This window comes from Mytilus edulis, chromosome 4, assembly GCF_963676685.1.
Source record: "Mytilus edulis chromosome 4, xbMytEdul2.2, whole genome shotgun sequence".
Lineage (NCBI taxonomy): Eukaryota > Metazoa > Mollusca > Bivalvia > Mytilida > Mytilidae > Mytilus > Mytilus edulis.
This window is the reverse complement of record NC_092347.1, coordinates 74,965,985-74,987,968: the sequence shown is the minus strand read 5'-3', so window position 1 is coordinate 74,987,968 and position 21,984 is coordinate 74,965,985. Positions and strand designations below refer to the sequence as shown.

The 21,984-nt window shown below is 32.4% G+C and overlaps 2 protein-coding genes across 3 annotated transcripts; both read right to left on the bottom strand.

Moving 5' to 3' along the window:
* Positions 1 to 869: 869 nt before the first annotated feature.
* LOC139520489 (zinc finger CCHC domain-containing protein 9-like) lies at positions 870 to 12,293 on the bottom strand. 2 transcript variants are annotated; one of them, XM_071313153.1, is made up of 6 exons: positions 12,266 to 12,293; positions 4,444 to 4,757; positions 3,759 to 3,903; positions 3,323 to 3,415; positions 2,120 to 2,191; positions 870 to 1,052 (listed from the first exon to the last, which is right to left on the bottom strand). In XM_071313153.1, exons 1-6 carry the CDS (start codon positions 12,276 to 12,278, stop codon positions 931 to 933), a joined length of 759 nt encoding a protein of 252 aa, XP_071169254.1. In that variant the 5' UTR covers positions 12,279 to 12,293; the 3' UTR covers positions 870 to 930. The 2 variants fall into 2 exon arrangements, with proteins under 2 accessions (XP_071169254.1, XP_071169256.1); XM_071313155.1 differs by lacking the exon at positions 12,266 to 12,293 and adding an exon at positions 8,324 to 8,396.
* Positions 12,294 to 15,136: 2,843 nt separating this feature from the next.
* Positions 15,137 to 19,987, bottom strand: LOC139520488 (toll-like receptor 4). The gene is made up of 2 exons (XM_071313152.1): positions 19,901 to 19,987; positions 15,137 to 17,567 (listed from the first exon to the last, which is right to left on the bottom strand). Exon 2 carries the CDS (start codon positions 17,551 to 17,553, stop codon positions 15,436 to 15,438), a length of 2,118 nt encoding a protein of 705 aa, XP_071169253.1. The 5' UTR covers positions 17,554 to 17,567; positions 19,901 to 19,987; the 3' UTR covers positions 15,137 to 15,435.
* Between the last annotated feature and the right edge of the window lie 1,997 nt (positions 19,988 to 21,984).

Genomic DNA, 21,984 nt, shown 5'->3' with positions numbered 1-21,984 from the left:
TGTACATGTATTTTTTGTTTGGTTTATCTGACCTTAATGTCATTTTCTTGGATCATGTTAAGTGTATGTGTTACTTGTTGTAAAGCTTTATATTTAGAACTATCAACATAAAATCAATGTTAAGTAAAGAAGGCAAGATATTTCAGTGTGTGCACTCTTGTTTTCTAACCATGTTGGTTTTTCTTCTAAATCAAAACTGTATAAACAAAAAAACATGCAAAAGACCTCTGATGCAAGCAAAAACTAAAAAGTGACAACATTCAACTTTCTCCCAAAAAAGAATGCATTAACAGAAATCACTGTATATGCACAAACAGACAGCAAAGTGAAAACTTCCTTGCATTCAAACTGTAGGAGTTATCTGAAAAAGCTATATAACCCATAATAGGCCAGAGAGACGGACTGACAGGGGTAAAACAATAAGTCCAAGACAACAGAAAACTGGTACTGTAAATTCAGAAATTATGGCATGTGATTTTTGAAGAAAGGACAAAGATATGAGTTTTATTATTGCGATTCCATGAAAATCTGCATATGTATTAGGTATTGGATTGCAAGTTATTATTGTGATAATCACCCACATAACCAAGTTGCAATATTCACAAGAATAAAATTTCAGAGTAATTTTTGAATTTAGTATTTCAATAGGTCCTGAATGCATATGATGCAATAAATCCAAAAATATAAAACTGAAGATGTGGTATGATTGTCAATTAGACAACTCTCAACAAGAGACCAAATGACACAGAAATTAACAACAATAGGTCACTGTATGTCCTTCAACAATGAGCAAAGTCCATACTGCAGTCAACAATTCATAGAACGAATACTTTAAAGTCATTTAAAGAAGATCAAAGAGAAGAACAACATTGAGGATGATTTACTTTTTAATATAACAATATAACATTTTTTAAGGCATTTAATAAGGAATCAGAATTTAACCATTTTAGGAACTTTTTTCTTGACAGTCTGTGGTCTAACATCAACCAACTCTTCCTCTGCATCAGCACTTGTGAAGTTGTCTAGTGTGGGAAGTGTGACACTGTCTATTCCTACAAAACACAGTCATAAAAGTTAGAGATCACTAGTTTTATCATTCTTGGAGTGAACAAAAATGTTTAATGCACATTTTAGATACTGTTGGGTTTCTGTCTGCTTGCTGTTTTCCACATCTCTTTTTAAATTTTATTTCCAATTACTTTTTTTTTCATTTTTATAATAACACTGTTTGCATGACTATCATTCTCATGCTTTGTGTGATTATTAATTTCATGAATACTTCTTCTAAAACGACAAATCATGACAGGAAATCTGAAGTAAAAGTTTAACAAGGAAACAAGATTTTACTGATTGGTTGATTGTTGGTTGCTTTACGCCGCATTAGCACAAAAAAGCTATATCGCGACAACAAGATTTTACTGAATATTGTGATTAGTGTTTTTAAAATCTACATTTCATCTCAACTTTTTTCATGAATGTATAGGATTGATTGCTTAATAGACTTTTGTTTGCTTAACATCCAGTGGCAAACATTTAATGCATATTCAGGACGAACCAAATTATCAATAAATACAATTGAGGCTGTCCAGGTAATTGGGATTCTCACTAGAAAATGAGGGTACATTTTGTGTATTGGATGGGACAAAAATATGCCAAATTTTGTGATAATTTACTTTGTAGTCTACCACAGTAAAATATTTGCATCAAAATGTCATATTACTACGCATCTGAATAATCTAATTGGTATAATAAAAAAAAACTCTAAATAGGCTGGATAATTTTTCTGGAAATTAAACCCTGATATTTTTTTATGCCCCACCTACGATAGTAGAGGGGCATTATGTTTTCTGGTCTGTGCGTCCGTCCGTCCGTTCGTTCGTCCGTCTGTCCCGCTTCAGGTTAAAGTTTTTGATCGAGGTAGTTTTTGATGAAGTTGAAGTCCAATCGACTTCAAACTTGGTACACATGTTCCCTATGATATGATCTTTCTAATTTTAATGCCAAATTAGAGATTTTACCCCAATTTCACGGTCCACTGAACATAGAAAATGATAGTGCGAGTGGGGCATTCGTGTACTGAGGACACATTCTTGTTATTATTAAATTATAGTTAACTTACCCAGTTTGGCATGTGCTTCTGGGCAATCTTTCACATAATGTTCCACTGACCCACATTCTTTACAGCACCCTCCTGAAATGATCAGTATATGTGCATAACTATGTCAGGACATGACACATGTATATAACAAATTTTGAACTAAGATTTTAGTTATTTCTTTTTATTATGGTACGAAACCTTGTATGTAGAATACAGGTATTATAAATATTTTGAATTTATTTGCATATATTCTTAAATAATTTAATTTTGTATGTAACGTGTCTTCTGATTGGCTGACGTTATTTTGTTATCAGCCCATTGACATAATTTAATCATGTGACTGTGACGTCATCAACGTTTTTTCATGGTTTTCTATAGTTTAAAATGGAATTTAGTATTAAATTATAAAAAATGTGGTGCACACTGTTAAATAACCCGCTCACGCGTTATTCAGTGTGCACAAAAAATTTTATGTTATTTCTTCATAGACAGAAAAAATATTACAGTCATTCCTTCAAAAAATTTGCATTATTGTACTGATGTTTGAATATGACTGGCCCTTTTCTTTGTTTGTTCTACACTTTAATAGACCATATTGTTGAAACTACTTTTGCAACCCTGGTAAACACTGTTGATTTCACAGTGTTTCATTCATGAGGGATACATTTTAATGCAATCCAAGGGTTCCAACAGAGCCTGAGGTGAATTTTATAGAAACAAAAACAACAAATGTCTATGTTGAAATAAGATTTTTACACTTTCTCAAGGCTTTTTGTGTGTAAACTGTTCAATGCATAAACAGATTCAACATTTAAGCCTTTGACTTTTATTCAGTCTGTGAGTGCACTGGCAATTTGATGTTTTTATGTTTATGTTCTTTTGACTGAATTAAACAGTTTATTTCTATTATCATTAAATAATATGAAATTCTTTACTGCGCTACACAGAAATTCAATAAACCAAGTTGATTTTTTTTTAACTGTGGATTCATTGTTACTGTTTAGATGCCAATTTTAATGGATTTCGTGGGTACAGGTGGATCACAAATTCAAAAGTTCACAAATAACACTTTTCAGTCAAGTTGTATGCAAACTTTGGCAAATCCAGGAAATGAAATATCCACGAAAATGCAAGTTTTTTCTCAATCCATAAAAATTCATACAACAAAAAAATAAACAAATCCACAGTAACTGTTTTGACCATATGCATTAGTTTTGTACTTACCCATAGGATATAAACCTTTAGGATTGTCAGGACACTGTTTAGATAAATGACCTGTCTCTCCACAAATAAAACATTTAGCATAGGGAAAATCTCCTGTAAAACAAAACAAAATATTAATTTAATTTTACACATTTTACATTATTTTTATGAGAATTGATTTCTTTAAAAAATAAAACAATAAATGGGGAGTGTGTCCATAGGGACACAGATGATTCCCCCGCTAGCATATAACGCTACAAAGAGACATAACTCAAGAACTTTAAAAGTGACTCCAAAAATCTGTATTCCTATATGACGGTTCTTATATGTAAAGCAAAACTTGATTCCAGTGAGAGCCTTGGAATGCAGAAGCTTGTATCTTTCTAGGACACAAGATGGCAGAATAATATGAATAAATCATACTTGAATAATAAGTTTCTTGTTTTTCATTACATACCCGGCTTAACTTTAACTCTACATGAACTAGATGAGTGTTCTGTAGACCCACATTTAAAGCATATTCCTGTTCCGTGTTCAATGTCTTTTTTTGCTGTTGGACACTCAGACATATTGTGGCCTGGCTCTCTACAGTTATAACAAACCTGAAATACAGAATGAAGAATCATTAACCCTCTTGATGCTAGTAACTTTTTAAGGTTGCATTTCGTGTGCCAGAAAATAAGACAGTTTGACATCTGTGCCTGACAATAACATCATTCGAAATATGATGTTACACCATTATTGACTTTTACATTTTGGAGCCATTAAAGAAAAATATGACAAGGTTAAATCTACAGCCAACCTGTGTGCACATATGTGTTGTTGCTTCTACAAATATTCCTGAAGAGAACACTGGAGTTTTTGTTTAATTTAACGTACCTTGTTATACAAATTTATTAATTAATAAGAAATTGTTACTGTACATAATTGCACATATAAATGCACAAAACAAAACAAAATCTGCAATAATGAGTTGGAATGAACATAATTTATAATTTAATCATATTCAGACTTGCTAATAATATATATATAAGCCATACTATTTAACATAATCGTTTAAGGTTTTTTTTCAACTTGGTGCACAGAAATGAGTACAATCTACCCACAACCATTTTTCATGAGGAGTAGTCATTGGCTTTTACCTTTTCTTCTTGTTTTTTCTTTATTCTTTTCACCCTCCTGTTGTCGCTTCTTGTCTCCTTCTTTAACATGGTAAATAACTCTTTTTCCTTTTCATCACTAAATCCAAATTTTTTCAATTTAAAACCGTCTCTGAATTTCCCACAACTAGCACCTTGTCTGGTATTAATCTCTGAACTTGCTCGCCCATAATTTCTTTGCCTGTTTTCACTACTTCTGTCAGTGTTTTGCTGATTTTTCTTTAGATCTTCCCATTTAGTGGATTCTTCAGGTCTCTTTCTTTGACCACCAGTTAATTTAGTAAATCTTGTCATACCTATTAAATACAGTAAGATCTTCGATATAAGAATAAATGTACATGTATAAACTACTATTATTTCAAACTACAAGGAAATCTACACTTAAATTTCTGTAAAAGCAACTAGTCCTTTAAAAGGCTGAAAGTCTCACCTGGAGAAAAAAATATGCTATTTTCACTTCTTTTTTTTCTTCCTTTATTGCAATAAGTTATGTTTGCTTATTTGAAGATCTTTAAAGAGGAATTTTTGAAGGTCTAGTGTTAGAATTTGACATAAATCAATTACACAAAGTAATTCCTGATACATGTGTAGAGTTTTATTGTATAATTTGTTTATGTTGGTACGTTGAGCTAAGGGTTGAATATTCTAATGGGCATCACTTCCTTACAACTGTTTCTATAAATGCTTTTAAATGATAAAATGAATATATTTCGTAAGTAGTCCAAGATTATTCTGACGTCCACAGCTGTTTGCCAGACAAGCTGGGGCCGTGGGACGTCAGAGCTCCTCCCATATCAAAGTAAAAATGTCTGAATCGATGGGTCACTGTGAAAACTGTTTAAATATGGAAAAATAAAGGGTGGCAGGTACATGTAGGTGAAGTACACAGTAAGCACATAGAACATTTATATGATATGAGAAATTACATGTATATGAATAGTCGACCTTCCCATGGATAGAAACAAGTGCCGGTGTAATGAATGTTTAGATTGAAGACAAATGTTACTTTGGGGAGTCTTATACTGATTTTTTTTTTATCAAAGTAATGTCTTTTGAAGTCTCACTAAAAAATCGTCATTTAGCACTACAAATCGCTGAATTTAGCACTGTCTTTGTCAGTTTGTTATCACCACTATAGTGCACAGGCACTTGTCTCAGAAAAAAATAATCCTATATATACCTTAATATAACATATTATATTAAGGTATATAGGAAAAAAAATTCTGAGACAAGTGCCTGTGCTATAGTGGTGCACCACAAACCAGGTAAAGCTCACCAGTTAAATGCAGTCACATAAGAAGATAATCTTATCAAAAAGTATTTAAATAGCCTAATATGGGGACGAAGTCCCCAATAACAGCAGAAAAAATCAATCAAAAAAAAATAAAAAAAAAAAATCAGGAAAATTTTCCAGAAATTTTCATTGTACTAATGAACTCAAAATCATTCAATTTTTTTGATGTCATGTTTTGAATTCTCGCATCTGCACAGAAATCTACAATGTACTTCCTTTTTCCGGTCTCGTTTGTATGAAACTTTGAGTAAAATATATATTTATCAGTCTAGTATAAAATAGGAAGGAACGCAATACCAATTTCATTTTTAATAATTCCTTGATATGAAAAAACGCTACCTGATGATAGCGTTTCTTTGTTTGCATTGCATATGACGTCATAACTTAAATAACGTCACAACTAAAATCCCTTACAATTTCTTCTTCCGAATACGGGAGTAGACTCCTAGGTAGGAGTGTTAAACTTCCCAGAACTTGTGTGCTATGTCAAATGTATGTACATGATGTACATATGGACTTAATTTAAAAATAATATGACAAAGAAAAATCGTTAACAATAACATATATACATTATGTACAGTGGCTTTGTAGTTTAATAAGTTGTTGTGGATCCTTAAGTGTTAGAGTAGATATGCCACTTTTGAAGGATTCCAGGGTGTGAGACCAAGGCTTCCAAAACGGTCATATATTCCGGACATTTGTATAATGTCCGATAAAAGTCCGGCTGAGTAAAGCATGAAACGGTCATATACATTTTAGTTTTCAAGGCTTTTTCGGTCATTTTAACATAATTCACCATCTTTTTGACCCAACATTTTGCCTTTAACATCCACACATTTCCGGTCATAAAAGTGACATGATGATTAATTACTATCAAAACAACCCCTACTTTAATACTTTCTAATTTTAATCAAGGCTAATTAGTTGTTGGACAGGTGATATCATATCTACCTGTTCAGCTGACAGGTGAACTATGTTCAGTACCGGACATCGTATAAATTGATCGGTCTATACACAATTATTTTCTTACATTTCAGCGGTGTGTAGCTCATTGATTTAGCACAAAAGATTAAAATTATAAGAAATTAGTTTATCTACATGATTTGATGAAAAATTTAAAAGGTTTAAATGAAAAATCGTCAGAACTACGTTGAATGAACTAGAACATGTGTGCGCATGTGCAAATGTTGGAAATTTAATTATGCATCCTTTATTTCTTCAAAATGCTAAAATTATCCTGGATACATGTATCTAAACGTTCATTTCAAGTATTTTGTTGAAGAAATAACGTGGAAAGAGCTTCTTCACTCAGTCATGCTTTGTAAACGTACACGGATTTTACGTATCCGTTTATGGTCCATGTTTTACCATTGTCAAGTCAACATCCGGTTTTAGAAAAACGTGATTTTAAAAACGAAAATAAAGTTTTTGGCATGTCATTTTGCACAAATAAAGAGTCTATGGCAGATATGAGCACGCTGATGAGCACACTTTGAGTGATGCACTGCCAATTTAACAGTTTACATCCAAACATCAAATTCATATCAAAGTAAAGTTTAAAATCGTTTTTTAATCTAATGTCATTATCATTGGAATGACCATCTGATTACCATAATTGCCTTTGTGACTAAGTCTTAAGGGATTAAAATCGGGATCAGATTTAAAATGTCCGGCTGGCTCAAATGTTTTTTGGAAGCCTTGTGTGAGACATACTTATTGCTTCAGGTAGTGAGTTCCAGTCCGAAATAGTGCGAGGATAAAATGAAAATTTATAGAAATCTTTATTTGTTGATATTTGCCAAAATTTATGTTTCCCCCTAGTACGTCTATCAGATATTGTTAAATTGTCCTTAGGAACTTCAACTAACCCCCAATTTATTTTATACAGCATAGTTAATTTAGCTTTTTTCCTTCTTATTTCTAAATTTTCCCATTCCAATATTTAATTAAATTTGAAACTGCTCCAGGTGATCTGTCTTTATAATTATTGAAGACAAACCTGGCTGCCTTACGCTGTACCTGCTCAACCTGAGTGATGTGTTGTTTTTTGTATAGATCCCAGACAGGGGAAGAGTATTCGAAGACTGGACGGACAAGTGATGTGTACGTAAGGTTTTATGTGTGCAATTTTAAAAGTTTCTTACAACAGAACCAAAATCGGAAACGTTACGGTATTTCCGTTTCTTTTTTTTAACAAATATTTTAGTTACAAAAAAATAATTCATACAAACTTCGTCCCCATTTACAGGTAATGCCTGCCTCATATTATTTGAAATGCCAAAATTATGGGCCTAAGAAATTATTGACAGTGACAGACTTATCAGCTCATTGTACACCCTAGCTGCGAAAACGTAGCTCTATTGTCCTTTTGATTTTTTTTTTGCCATATGGTCCGCAAATATCAAAAATCATCAAAAGGACCTTAAGAGCTACGTTTTCGCAGCTATGTACACCCTTGATGTATCTGAGTTTATAATCAATGTTTTCCACAAGGGAGAAGCACAATTTTTTTGGCCAGTCATCTATTTTTGTGAGAATATCACTGCATGATAATATATTCTGTTTTACCAAAACACTTGAGACCAAAAAAACCTTGTTGATTTTTTGGTAGAAATCAACCGGAAGTGAAAGAATTTTCATAATTTAAAATCAACAACGGACAACATAGATTTTCCGTTATTCTACTGGTGGGAAAACCACTATCAACGTATATTTACGTAAATATACGTTGAAAGTGGGTCTTCCCATGGATAGAAACAAGTGGAAACCATGGATAGAAACAAGTGACTGTGGTTTTAACGTCAAGACGTCATTTCACGTCGCGTATCGAGTATCCCAATGGGTGATTTCTGTTACAGGTTCCAAGTATTTGGGTAGATTTCAAAAACCTCTTTTCTGCCATAATTTGTCAATTTTCTCATGCACTCGAGATTACGGCGGTACTGTGACAAACTTGTGTCTTCAACAATTCTTTAATAAGGAACTAAAAAAAGTTTAAATTAAAAAAAATCTGCCAATACAGTATGGTTAAGTCAATGGAGTTTACAAGAGCGCACACGCTGAAATGTCTCTCCTGCTGTACATACCAGCCTGTGAATGAAAGTTTTACTGTTATCGCATAAGATTAACATTATCAATGATCAATGACAATTAGATCAAGCCCGGATCAAATAACCCATGACAGAAATACGTGACACCTTAAGTCATTCCATAAAGGATCATAATAAAGGTTGATCTTTTGCTTATAGTATAAAAGGAAAAAAACAAAACCTTGTGAAACCTAAACATTCTTATGAAAAGCCGTTCTTGTAAAAAAAAAACGTTCAAACCAAATTACACATGAGAATTTAAAAAAACACACTGAGATTACTTGAAAAGACCTAACGCACACACTAAGAATAGAAAATTACACAATGAGATTTCATAAAAATGCATTGAGATTCAATTGAAAAACACACGCTGTGAATTGAAAATTACTCTGACATTGAGACACAACTAATTAAGACAAAGACAGAACTCATTAGTCCTCCAATTTGGCACCAAATGAATATAAAATATCTCAAAAGAAGTCCAACGTATAGAAATGCGTTATTAAAGATCAATAGAACATTAAAAATAACCAAATTACTCTCATTACAAAATATAACCAAATGGGGGAAAACTGTATTAAAATGATAAGAAAACATTGGTACAATCTGAAAAAAAGACAAACAATACTATGCAATTTTTTACCCAAGTGCCTATTAAATCATATCAAGACAACGTAACAATTATGAAAATGAACACAAAGGCAGCTTCCCAATTGTGAGCTTTCCATTTCTATGTAGCAACATAGACTCCATCACGATTTGGTTGACCGTTATGGAATAAACGTTTCACAGATGATATCGAATATGTTCCTTATCTCGTAACTACATTCCTATTCCCTTTTCACGAATGTGACCTACCGAATTAGAGTATTTGTCGGGTATGTAATTTGAAATTTAATACGAATGTTGGCTGAAGACCATTATAATGCCGATAGTTCGGGATACCAAAGTATTAATCTATTGAATTATTCATCTCTGTGATGAAAATTCATTAGTAAAGTGGATATTAATCTCGGAATTCTCAGCGAGTGTGTGTTTTTCAAATTATTTCATCTCAGTGTCTTTTTTTAAATCTCAGTGTGTAATTGTAAATTCTCAATTTGTTTTTTTTTAAATATCAGTATGCAATTTTCATGTTAAAATCTCAGTGTGTGATTTCGATTTCTTAGAGTGTAATTGAAATTGTTTTTTGTTTTTATGCCCCACCTACGATAGTAGAGGGGCATTATGTTTTTTGGTCTGTACGTCCGTCCGTCTGTTCGTTCGTCCGTCTGTGTGTCCGTTCGTCCGTCCGTCCCGCTTCAGGTTAAAGTGTTTGGTCAAGGTAGTTTTTGATGAAGTTGAAGTCCAATCAACTTGAAACTTAGTACACATGTTTCCTATGGTATAATCTTTCTAATTTTAATGTCAAATTAGATTTTTTACCCAATTTTACAGTCCATTGAACATGGAAAATGATAGTGCGAGTGGGGCATCCGTGTACTTTGGACAAATTCTTGTTTTTTATCAAATAACAGTGTTTGGTTTTTTTTTTAAACTCTCAGGGTGTAATTTTTTCGAAGAAAACAAAATTGAACGGTTGGCAAACATTGGTTGACCAATAAATCATGAAAATGAGTCCAATGTCAGATGATACATGGCAGACACTCAGACAGACACCTACACGTTGTAATCATTCCATGCACAAACTATAGTTCTATTGCTTACAATATCTAAGAGATCCTGAGACTGAAACAGGTTTAATCAGACAAACTAAACTATTGACCAATGAACCTTGAACATGAGGTCAAGGCAAGATCAACCGTGCCAGCCAGTAATGTCAACTCTACAATCATTTCATACACCAATTACAGTTTACCTTTTACAGTATCTAAGAAGAAGACAAAACTACAGAAAATTAAATATGAACTATGAAAATGAGGTCGAGGTCATATGATTCTTCCAAAACAGACACCTTATACTCATTCCATACACCAAATATAGTTAACCTATTATATTTATAGTATCTTAAAAGCATATCAAAACACAAAAAAAAATAACATTGACCAGCGAACCATAAAATAGAGGTTTAGATCAGATTACTGTAGCTGTTTGGTGAGTTATTATCTATAGGAGTTTTTGCCCATTATTTCGAAATTGTGACAGATTGACAGACACTATAAGCATACAAAATTGTCAGCAAAAACTAAGATATACCGGGAAAGGCCTTATTGTTAACCTCCTTCATGACGGAATAAGCAAAGAAATGAAAGGGGTGCAAAAGGACGTCTGGATTGTTGTTTAGACACTTGTCTATTTATGAAGACATTATGCTAACCTCTATAGATGTAATTTGTTTGGTTCGAATTTTTTTTTATTCATTTTATAAATTCTCACACGAATCCTCAATTCCACTTTTCCATGTGGATTATACCAGAGATATATGTTGCTGATTATACATTACATTATAATTTACAATTGAATTTTGCGTTGCAAGGATTATTATTTTTAAAACATGTTTAGTCTTTATTTTTTCTATGTTGTGTCTTGTGTACTATTATTTGTCTGTCTGTCTTTTTATTTTTTGTTAGCTGTCTCTTTGGTATTTTTCGCCCTCTCTTTTTTTTTTTATAAAGAATGATGATCAATGATATATTTGCCTTTAATATTATTTTGAATATAAATAAAGGCAACAGTAGTATACCGCTGTTCAAACATCGTAAATCTATGGACAAAAAAACAAAATCGGGGTAACAAACTAAAACTGAGGGACACGCATTAAATATAAGAGGAGAACAACGACACAACATATATAAGCTCAAATATGAATTGGCTGTAAACGTGGAGGGAGTATTTAAAAAATAATCCTTTGTGCGCAAAACATTGGTTTTAAAATTAGTGAAACTCTGTTGCTGCAGTACTACTCCATGGAGAAAAAAACGTTAGAACAAACGGCGTTTAAAACTTGAGCTTCGGTCACACCTTACCGGATAGCACGAACGGACGCCTAACGGATGAAAATAAAAGTTGTCCGTTGACAAAATTGTTATCCCTTGGGAGTCTGTTGATGTACTGAACGAATAAAACGGACGTGTAACGGATGTATAACGGACACACACCGGATATGCAACGTACGAGAAACGGAAACGTACCGGACAGAACGGATGTCGAACGTACATCAAACGGACGAGTACCACATAAAAGGGACACCTAACGGAAGCGTACCGGATAAAATGAAAATCAAAGGCGACAATAATAATACATGTAAATCGCATAAATATTCAAAATGTTTCTGTGTAACTGGTTTTGGTTTGTTCTTCAAAATCCCGCCAAAGGGCAGTGTCTGGCCTGAATAAGAACTGCTTGATTGTGAAGGCGTGCCTATACTCTAAGATCAATTATGAATAATAAGAATTCATGAACCTTTAGGAATCTGACATACCAATAATTGTCATTTCTGACGCGAAATTTTCAATTGGCATTTAGATCCGTTCATCATCCATTTTATCCGTTGTACATCCGGTAGAAGTCCGTTTCTCATCCGTTCAACATCCGTTTTATCCGTTTAACGTCCGGTAGAAGTCCGTTGGTGAATTTATCTTCCAGACCTCAAACGGATGTATAACAGACACGTAACGAATAAAAAACGGAAACGAAACGGACGAGTACCGTACAAAACGGACGTCCAACGGACGTTCAACGGACATTTTATCCGTTGGACGTCCGTTCAAAGTTTTGAACATGCTCAAAATTTTTCCACCGGATAGAACGGACGTTAAAGCCTCGGTCACACCTTACCGGATAGCTCGAACGGACGCCTAACGGATAAAAAAAGGTTATCCGTTGACAAAAATTTTATCCGTTGGGAGTCCGTTGGTGTACTAACGGACATGTAACGAATGCCTAACGGACACACAACGGACATTGAACGTACGTGAAACGGATACGTACCGGACAGAACGAACGGATATGGATTTTTTTTTTAACTTTCAACATTCGTTTTCAACATTCAACATTCGTTTTCAACATTCAACATTCAACATTCAACATTCAACATTCGTTTTCAACATCCGATTTTCAACTTTCAACATTCGTTTTCAACATTCAACATTCGTTTTCAACATTCAACATTCGTTTTCAACATTCGATTTTCAACTTTCAACATTTGTTTTCAACATTCAACATTCGTTTTCAACATTCAACATTCGTTTTCAACATTCAACATTCGTTTTTAACATTCAACATTTGTTTTTAACATTCAACATTCGTTTTCAATATTCGATTTTCAATTTTCAACATTCGTTTTCAACATTCAACATTCGTTTTCAACATTCGTTTTCAACATTCAACATTCGTTTTCAACATTCGTTTTCAACATTCGTTTTCAACATTCGATTTTCAACTTTCAACATTCGTTTTGTTGAAAACGAATGTTGAATGTTGAAAACTGTTGAAAACGAATGTTGAATGTTGAAAACGAATGTTGAAAGTTGAAAAAAAAAAAAAAAAAAATGGATACAAGAAAAATAATAAAAAAAAAAAATTTGAATGTTGAATGTTGAATATTGAAATCGAATGTTGAATATTGAAATCGATTGTTGAATGTTGAAAATGGTTACAAGAAAAAAAAATTAAAAAAAATTGAATGTTGAATGTAGAATATTGAAATCGAATGTTGTATGTTGAAAATGGATTCAAGAAAAAAAAAAAATTGAATGTTGAATGTTGAATATTGAAATCGAATGTCGAATGTTGAAAATGGATTCAAGAAAAAAAAATAAAAAAAAAAATAAATAAAATAAAATAAAAATGGAATGTTGAATGTTGAATGTTGAATGTTGAATGTTGAATATTGAACCAACTTGACATCCGTATCGAAAAGGTACTTCATATACTAGTATGCAGTTGTCCATGCATTGCTAGTAATGTAATGGATTTCTGACATAAGGCAACTCCTAATTTATGCATAGTTCTTCCGAATGAGTATTCAAAATCTTTTGAAACTATGACCTGTAAAATGAATTTATCTTATTTGAATGAAAACGTTCAAACTAAATCCTCGCTCTATATTTACATGTTTCGTCCCACTATTCCAACATAATCACTTTGCTCATTGCTGAAGGCCTTACGGTGACCTACAGTTGTTAACCTTAATTGTATAGCTGACTATTCGTTATGACCTTGCTCATTGTTGAAGTCCTATCAATAAGTATATACGTGTGGTAAAAATACCCTGGTAGGGCCTTACAATTTCTACTTGGAAAACAGTTTTGGAATCTAGGTTGGCCCCTGGAGAAAATGTTAGGTATTGTTTCTGACTGTATTGCAGATTTATGTGTACTATTTTAACTGACATCCACAACTCATTTCACTAATGAAATAAAAATAGTTTTACAAAAGGCCGATGCGATCTGAATTGCAACTTTACCTTAGACCCACCATGCATTAACAAATATCTAGGGAAGACTGCGCTAATATACGTCCTTGGCCCCTTTAATACTGAGTGTTTTCCAAAATTAGGTTATTTTCATTTAGCATCAAAGTGACTAAACCCCCCTCAAAATTCCTAGCTGAAACCCCTGCAGTTTACATAAGACAATGTTTGACATGCCCTTTTTGATATATCCATCATCGTGCTAAAGTGCCCTTTTCATGATTGGCTCCTGCCCTTTTGAAATCCTAGCTGGAACACTGCCTTAAGTAGTAAATTTCTGTGTCATTTGGTCTCTTGTGAATATTTGTCAAATTGGCAATCATACCACATCTTCAAAAACTTCAAAACTAAGGGAGGTTATTCTGATAGATAAAAATCAGTCGCTAAAGTTTCATGAAAACTGCTCAAAGATCAAAGCACTCTTTTTTATTGTCCGAAAAACTGAAAAAATCCCTCCCTTTTTATGTAAATAATTCCAAACTTTGAAGGTAAAAATCTAATTTATAAACATCGAAAGGAAGCTTAAATCAATAGAAACAATTCACCAAAGTTTCATGAAAACTGCTAAAACATTTTAAAGTTTTTTCGAAATCTTGGAAAAAGTCCTTTTAATGGATAAAACTATAAAGTAACTCGGAAACGTAAAAATCGAGAGGGAGCTTGCACCGATACATATAAACAATTCGCCAAAGTTTCATCTTATTTGGTTTGAGCGTTTTTTAGTTACTGTCAGGCATGTTGACGGCGGACGGACAGTTGGACAGACGGACGGACAGACAACGGTATACCATAAACATCCCATAAAAGGCCTCTGAAAACAAGAAACAAAACACACAGTATCGATCTGAAGGTACTTGTAGTTACAAAAACTAATTTTCAAGCCATTAACAAATTTTATAAAAAAAAAGAATATCAATCAGAACACATCCAATAGGTTTAGTTATGACGTCATTAGCAATCTAGGAAAACATGACTTTTTGAAATGACGATCATGATTTTTGACAGGGTATAGAATCGTAAGTGTTTAAATAGTTTGTTGTTTCTAATTTTGTATGCTACAAATAAAACACAATATAATTGAGACATGTCAGCTTTCCAAAGAAGATAGTCTCGTGTATCGATTGGATATTGCATGATGGATTGACCCTGTGTAAGTTCCATCATTAAGTGGTATACAGTTAACTAATAGCTTCAAGTAATTTAGCCCAGAAAACAATATTTCCTTCTTCATCATGTGGATATTCTATATAGGAATGTTGCTGCACAAGTTCTAACATAATCAACGGAAGCTCCTTTGGACGTATTTGTTCATAGAATACTAAAAATAGAATATTTTGTCCGTTTCTAGAATAAATACTTTCCATTCTGGCCATATTGTATTCGAACATACAATAATATGAATCCAGAAAAGATCTAGTTATAATACAGATAGTTTTTCTACTTTCATGAATTGCATTTGTAATGTTATTTGCTATTTCTTCGCCGGGTATAAAATCACGCTGGTGTATGCACAATGTTTTGTGTCCGTGTTGTTCGAAGTTTTCAATGCAATCTTTCAGAACAAAATCTCGCTCACTGTCTGCATACGAAATAAACGCATCATACTTATGTTGATAACAGTTATTAACAGGATTGTTTTGTTTATATTTGCTTTTTGTCATGTAGTACAAGTAACGAATCCTCCAACGGTAACGATATACTAATCCTGCGATAATCACTGTCAGCATTGCAAATATAGCAATCGAAACACAAATTATAAGCACTGCATGGGATTCACATTCTCTCGCTATCTGTAAAAATGTATGTTTAAACTCCTGAATTTCTAAGATAGAACCATTTGAGAACTTGCATCTATAATCATTGCTGGGAACAAAGTGATTACTATTTTCTGCCATCCATGTTAGAAATTGATAAGTATCACAGCTACATTGCAACACATTTTTTGACAAGTTAATTTTTAAATCAGATTTCTTAAATATTTCATTAATACTTTTTATTGACATTGGACTTAAACTACTAATTCTATTACCTGAAAGATCAAGCATTTTCAAATTGTGTAAATGAGCAAGGTCAAAGTTAATTTCAGTTAATGCATTTCTGCTCAGATCAATTACTTCTAACTGATGATGTCCATGAAAAATTGATACAATCAGTCTGTCGATTGCATTATCTGACAGGTAAATGGCCCTGAGTTTTGTAATTCTAGTATTGGAGCGACAATATCTGTACCGTTGTAAAAAATTGCCTAATTTATTCCCAGTCAAGTTCAAAAAAATCAAATTAGGCATGGAAATTACTAATGCATCAAATATATTATTAGATAAATCTAAGTACATTAAAGTTTTCGGAAGAGTACAAACATCCTTTTTAAGCATGTACATGAGATTTCTGTGTAAGTAAAGCGACTCCACGGCAGTGTTTTCCAGTTTACTTAGTAGATAGCACAAATTTTGTTTACGACCACCATCCATTTCAGTCCATATTAAAGTTTCCTCTGTAGTATTTTGGACGTCATCCATGATGGATTTTGGAATATTACCGTATACCGACGTTACCCGCAATTTCGCGAGGTTAAGCAACTTCAAGTGTCTTCCACTTAATGTTCCATACGTATAAGAACGTATCAAACAGCGGTCTAGGTCAATTGAGATTAGATGTTTTAGATTTTCAAAGGTATACGGATTGAGATGCAAATGGCAATTATGAATAGTAAGCGTTTGAAGATGGATTAATTGTAGGAATCCTTTTCCAAATGCTGTTTTATTCGGTTCAGTTGTCTTAGCATCTTTAGCATCTATTTCAATGCTTCGCAAATTTGTTAAGTGTGAAATCACTTCATCTGGAAACTTACCTGCATCTTTATAATTATGTGCTACATTCAAGTGTATGAGTGATATCAGAGGCTTGAAAACAAGTTTAGGAAATGATTCCAAGTCATAGTTCAAATTATTGCTGTTGAGATTAAGATTCTGTAATCTACTAAGTCCGTAAAAGGCATCGCGAGCTAGATGTAATAATTTGTTGTTACTTAGATTTAGTTGTAAAAGTTGATGTAGATCGTCAAAAGATTTATTTTTCAGTATTCCAAACCTGTTAAAACTTAAATCCAAGACATTAACATTTGATGGAAATGTTGGAAGTTCTGATAGTTCTAAATTTGAACAATTAGTAATCAGTATATGGTTGTTCCTTGTACAGTTACATTCAATATGAAAATTGCCTGGTTTTACTAAGGCTGATTCACTGTTTTCATATGAAATAAATATTATAACACTGAGTAATACAGTAAGTTCCATTATTGTATATTCTCCTGAAAAAGAGGAGATTAAGCAAAATTATACATTGTTGATGACTTGATGAAATCAACATTTCCAAAATTGTTACACATTTATACATGACATTGGAATTTATATCTGCAAGCTATAAATGCAGGAACCATTTCAATTTTTTTTTCATTATCATAGAATTGACAATTGGAGTTGGGAACGTGTAAAAGAGACATCAACTCAAACAAATGCAGAAGGAATCCCAAGGCATCCAATGGGTCTTCAAAGCAGCAGGGAAATACCGCCCTCGGAAGCAGGCATTAATTAATTCAGCAATATGGACTTCACATTAAACTCCTTACCATATAAAGGAACCAAAATTTAAAGAATACAGAAGACAAACAAAGGCTAGAAGTTCCCGACTTGGGACAGATGCAAAAATGCAGCGGAGTTAAACAAGTCTTATGCGATATCAATAGTTATCAAAGGTACCATGCTTATAATTTGATGCACGTTTTGTCTACATAAGACTCATCAGTAACGTTCAGATAAAAATAAAAAAAGATAAAAACAAGACGCACATAAATTATTTACAATTAAACTTAGCTGTCAATTATCACAATTACACTTTTTAAAATGGTTTAACATTATGTAGCAATTATATTAAATTATTCTTTAATAACATCCTTTATAATATAGGACTCAATGAATCCCCTTGTTTTACCCTTCTTGGAATATATAAATAATCTGACAATTGTCTTTATATTTAATAGAGGATGCTTTGCTCTTGAAGTGTTCTCGTTTAACATTTAATACATACTTTTCAACAACCGAATTACACTAGTTTTTATAAAATATATATATAAGATTATGTGGTATAATTGTCAACTAAACAAATATTCAATCACCAAATATCAAATAAAGTGGATGTAAGTAATAAAAGGCAAATGTATGGCCTTCAACAATGAGAAAAACACTATTCCGTCCAGGCTTTTGTCCACACCAATACACACGATTTACAGAGGTCAACAAAACCTGCATACCTACAACCTATTTTTTCATCATCGCGATGACCTTGAGGTCATTTCGATGTATTATTGCTATCGCCTTGATTTTCATTATATAAATTAGTTTTTGGTTTGTAACCGATCTATAAACATGATAAATACGCGCACACAAACGAGTGCAAAATAACATTCCTTATCGTTTGATATAAATACATCTCTTCAATGAATACTGATAAAAATATTTTTGTTAACAACATAAACTAATAATATGAAAATGTTTCGTAGTTAGATATATCAGAGACATATATATGTCTCTGGATATATATATATATATATCTATATATAGATAGATAGATAAGTAAAAAATCCTTGATAATATCAATGCACACGTACCGAAAAATTGTGTTAAGGCATGCGGAAGAATATCTCAAATAACGTTATGTGACAGTACCGGCAAGGACCGGTAACTCTGTTATTGTTTTTGCAGGAAAATATGAATGTCTACTCGTATCCAATCAAGAAAAATCGAATGTTTACAGAAAAATGTCCACCATGCACTTGCATTGCACTATAATTAGAATAGTAGAATAGAATGATATATATACAAATGAATGGAAATCATATATACATGTGACTATCATTTTAATATGATATATAACAACAAATCAGTGTAATCAGTGTATACTGATTTGTATCACTACAATTTAATAGTTATTACGGTGAAGTTGAATTCCTGTCATTTATTCATCATCCACACACAAACTTGTCGCAGAAATAAATATATCTCTGTACATTAAACTCAGTTACAGGTAAAGAGATATGAGATTTTTTTTCTGAGCCCAAGTGCTTTTGATCATCCATAAGAACTTGTGGTCATCCGATGTTCAGTACTGTAGTACTTTGATTTTCTTTTTGTATGAGTTTAATAATTAAAGTTTTTAAGCAAATATGGTATCTGATGTTCGATAGCTTTCTCTAAATTTGAACCGATTTTTACTTAAAATTGCCAATTTCTTATTTTTTCAACCTGTTATTAAAAATTGTATTAAATATTTCTGGAAGAAAATTAATCCAAAATTGAAAAAGATTGATGTGATAATTTTGATTTCTTGATTTACAATTAGCTATTAGGAAAGATGTTTTCAATGTGTTTGGATATTTACCCGTTTTCAAAATAAGGTTACGGCCGTTACACTACTTAATGAATTATTTACCAAGCCCGAAAAAATGCATTTTTAAATCCATTTAAATTCTGTTTCGTCTCTTCAAATTACCTGTTTTCAGTTGGGAAACAACTTGTTTAATTTCTACAAGGATTCGTATAGTAAGTCTATACAAATCCTTGATTTCTACGATATAATAATACTTACTTTTTGTTTGTAAAACACCTATGGAGCTATATATGTCTTTCTTTGTAATTGAATAGTATCGAATGCTTATAAAGATAGTTATGAGTATTGAAAAACAATTATTTCCTGTCATAAGTTGAATATATATACATTTCAAGGAACTATTAAATAAAACACTTACATGTGTCCAAAGTTTGAATGATTTTATTTAGACATTTTCTTGCCCTTACATTATCATTAGCTTTACTTATTTTAGGGTTGGGTTTTTTATGATCTCGTAAACGGAAGGGAAAAAACAGTAATGCAAGATATACTAAAACGGCAATTATGACCATAGACATTTGATGTTTTCTTAGATGCCCATCTCTTCCTTTTTTAGCCTGTACTTAAAATTGTATTAATTATGTCTGGAAGACAAGTTATTGAAATTTGAAAAAAAGATTGCTGTGATCATTTCGATTTCCTGAATTTGGAATAATATAACACAGGTAAGTATCCAAACACATTGTAAAAATCTTTCCTGATAGCTTAAGCCATTTTACAGGAAATCTTTATATATTGAATAGTCTAGACTGCTTACATATCTATAATACTAATACAACAAGGTTCAATTTGTTTGCCCGTCATGACGGAAAAACGACAAATCAATCACTAATATAGGACAACGCTGTTGATTAAAAGTTGCACCATTGCAGGCCCTTTTGTTTTCCATATCATTAATATTACCAATAACTTACAAGGCCTAGTCGAATCCGAATCCGATACCAATAGTATATGTCACCTGTTACATATCTTACCTAATCTGAAGGGAAAACGGTACCATTACATTTTCCTAGCATTATGTTGGCCTTTTGTGTACCCTAGGCAGGTGAAGGAAGTCAAATTAGGAGCGCTGTGATTGGATGTAAAGGTACAATATATTTTTGAATTGTCTATGAATAACTGCAGTGTGTAAATTTACAATATAAATTTTAAAACCTATTGAAATATTTTCTAGAGAATTATTCGAAAAGGTTTCCAAAATTTCATTAATTTGGTGTAAAATGACGGTGGGCATGGATAACATAAACAAGCTCCGTTGGAAATTGATCATGATACTATTTGGCTTCAACTTTTTAAAAATAGAATAATAAAGTACTAACACATAACTGTTTTATCCAGGTTTTTATTATAAAAAGTGGCAAATTTAAGAATTGTTAGTATTGTCTCCTATTGCAGAATAAATAGTACCGTTTTCCCTGTACCGGTTCCACCCACAGGGGTTTGTTACAATTGCCGGGTTTACTATTCATACGAACCTCTCTATAAAAACACTTTTTAGAGGTTCGTATGGATAGTAAACCCGGCAATTGTAACAAACCCCTGTGTTCCATCCATATCAGGCGCATCACAAACGGTGTATTTGAGATTTGCTATTGACACGGGCAAAATAACATATGAACTTCATCATTACAAGGAAACATTACGATCATTGACACCTGAATTTTCCTGTTAAATTAAGAAAATTCAGAACAGGTTCAGACAGAAAATTATTCAGCATGACTTTTTCAGATGACTATAAACGCATAATAAAATTGGAGCATTGTAATAAGGCATATATATACTTTATTTCATTTACAGACAGGCAATGTCTCGGGTGTGTTCTAGTAACTAGATATTTATACTTATTGAAAGTCAATTGTTCCCTGTTATAAGTTGGATAGATATAAAAATCAAGGAAATATTCAATAATTTAAAAACAATTACATGTGTCCAAAGTTTGAAAGATTCATTCAGATATCATCCTTGTAATTTGACTTTTTTTATTATAATATTTGATGTGTTGACCGTATTATTTTTACAAACATATGCTTTTGATATATAATGATTGTTTCATAAAATTAAAAAAAATTAAATGTTTCTTTACAACGTAGGTCACAGAAGGACGTTACAATACAATGACAGGCCTCGGCTGTAGTATTTCGAATATCGAACTCAATTTCTATAAACATATCCTTTCACAATTACCATAGTCGTATACATGTTTGGGCATTTTAATGAAGAAAAGTGTATTTCAAATGAAATTGTATGATATCATTGAAATTTAAAAAAAAAATAAAAAAAAT

Excerpts from the sequence above, each read along its gene's own strand:
- LOC139520488 (XM_071313152.1), bottom strand. The coding sequence starts at position 17,553 with ATGGAACTTACTGTATTACTCAGTGTTATAATATTTATTTCATATGAA.
- LOC139520489 (XM_071313153.1), bottom strand. Across the intron at positions 3,904-4,443 it reads AGAAAAAACAAGAAGAAAAG|GTTTGTTATAACTGTAGAGA; the intron begins GTAAAAGCCAAT and ends TCTGTATTTCAG. Across the intron at positions 2,192-3,322 it reads TAAAGGTTTATATCCTATGG|GAGGGTGCTGTAAAGAATGT; the intron begins GTAAGTACAAAA and ends TGATCATTTCAG.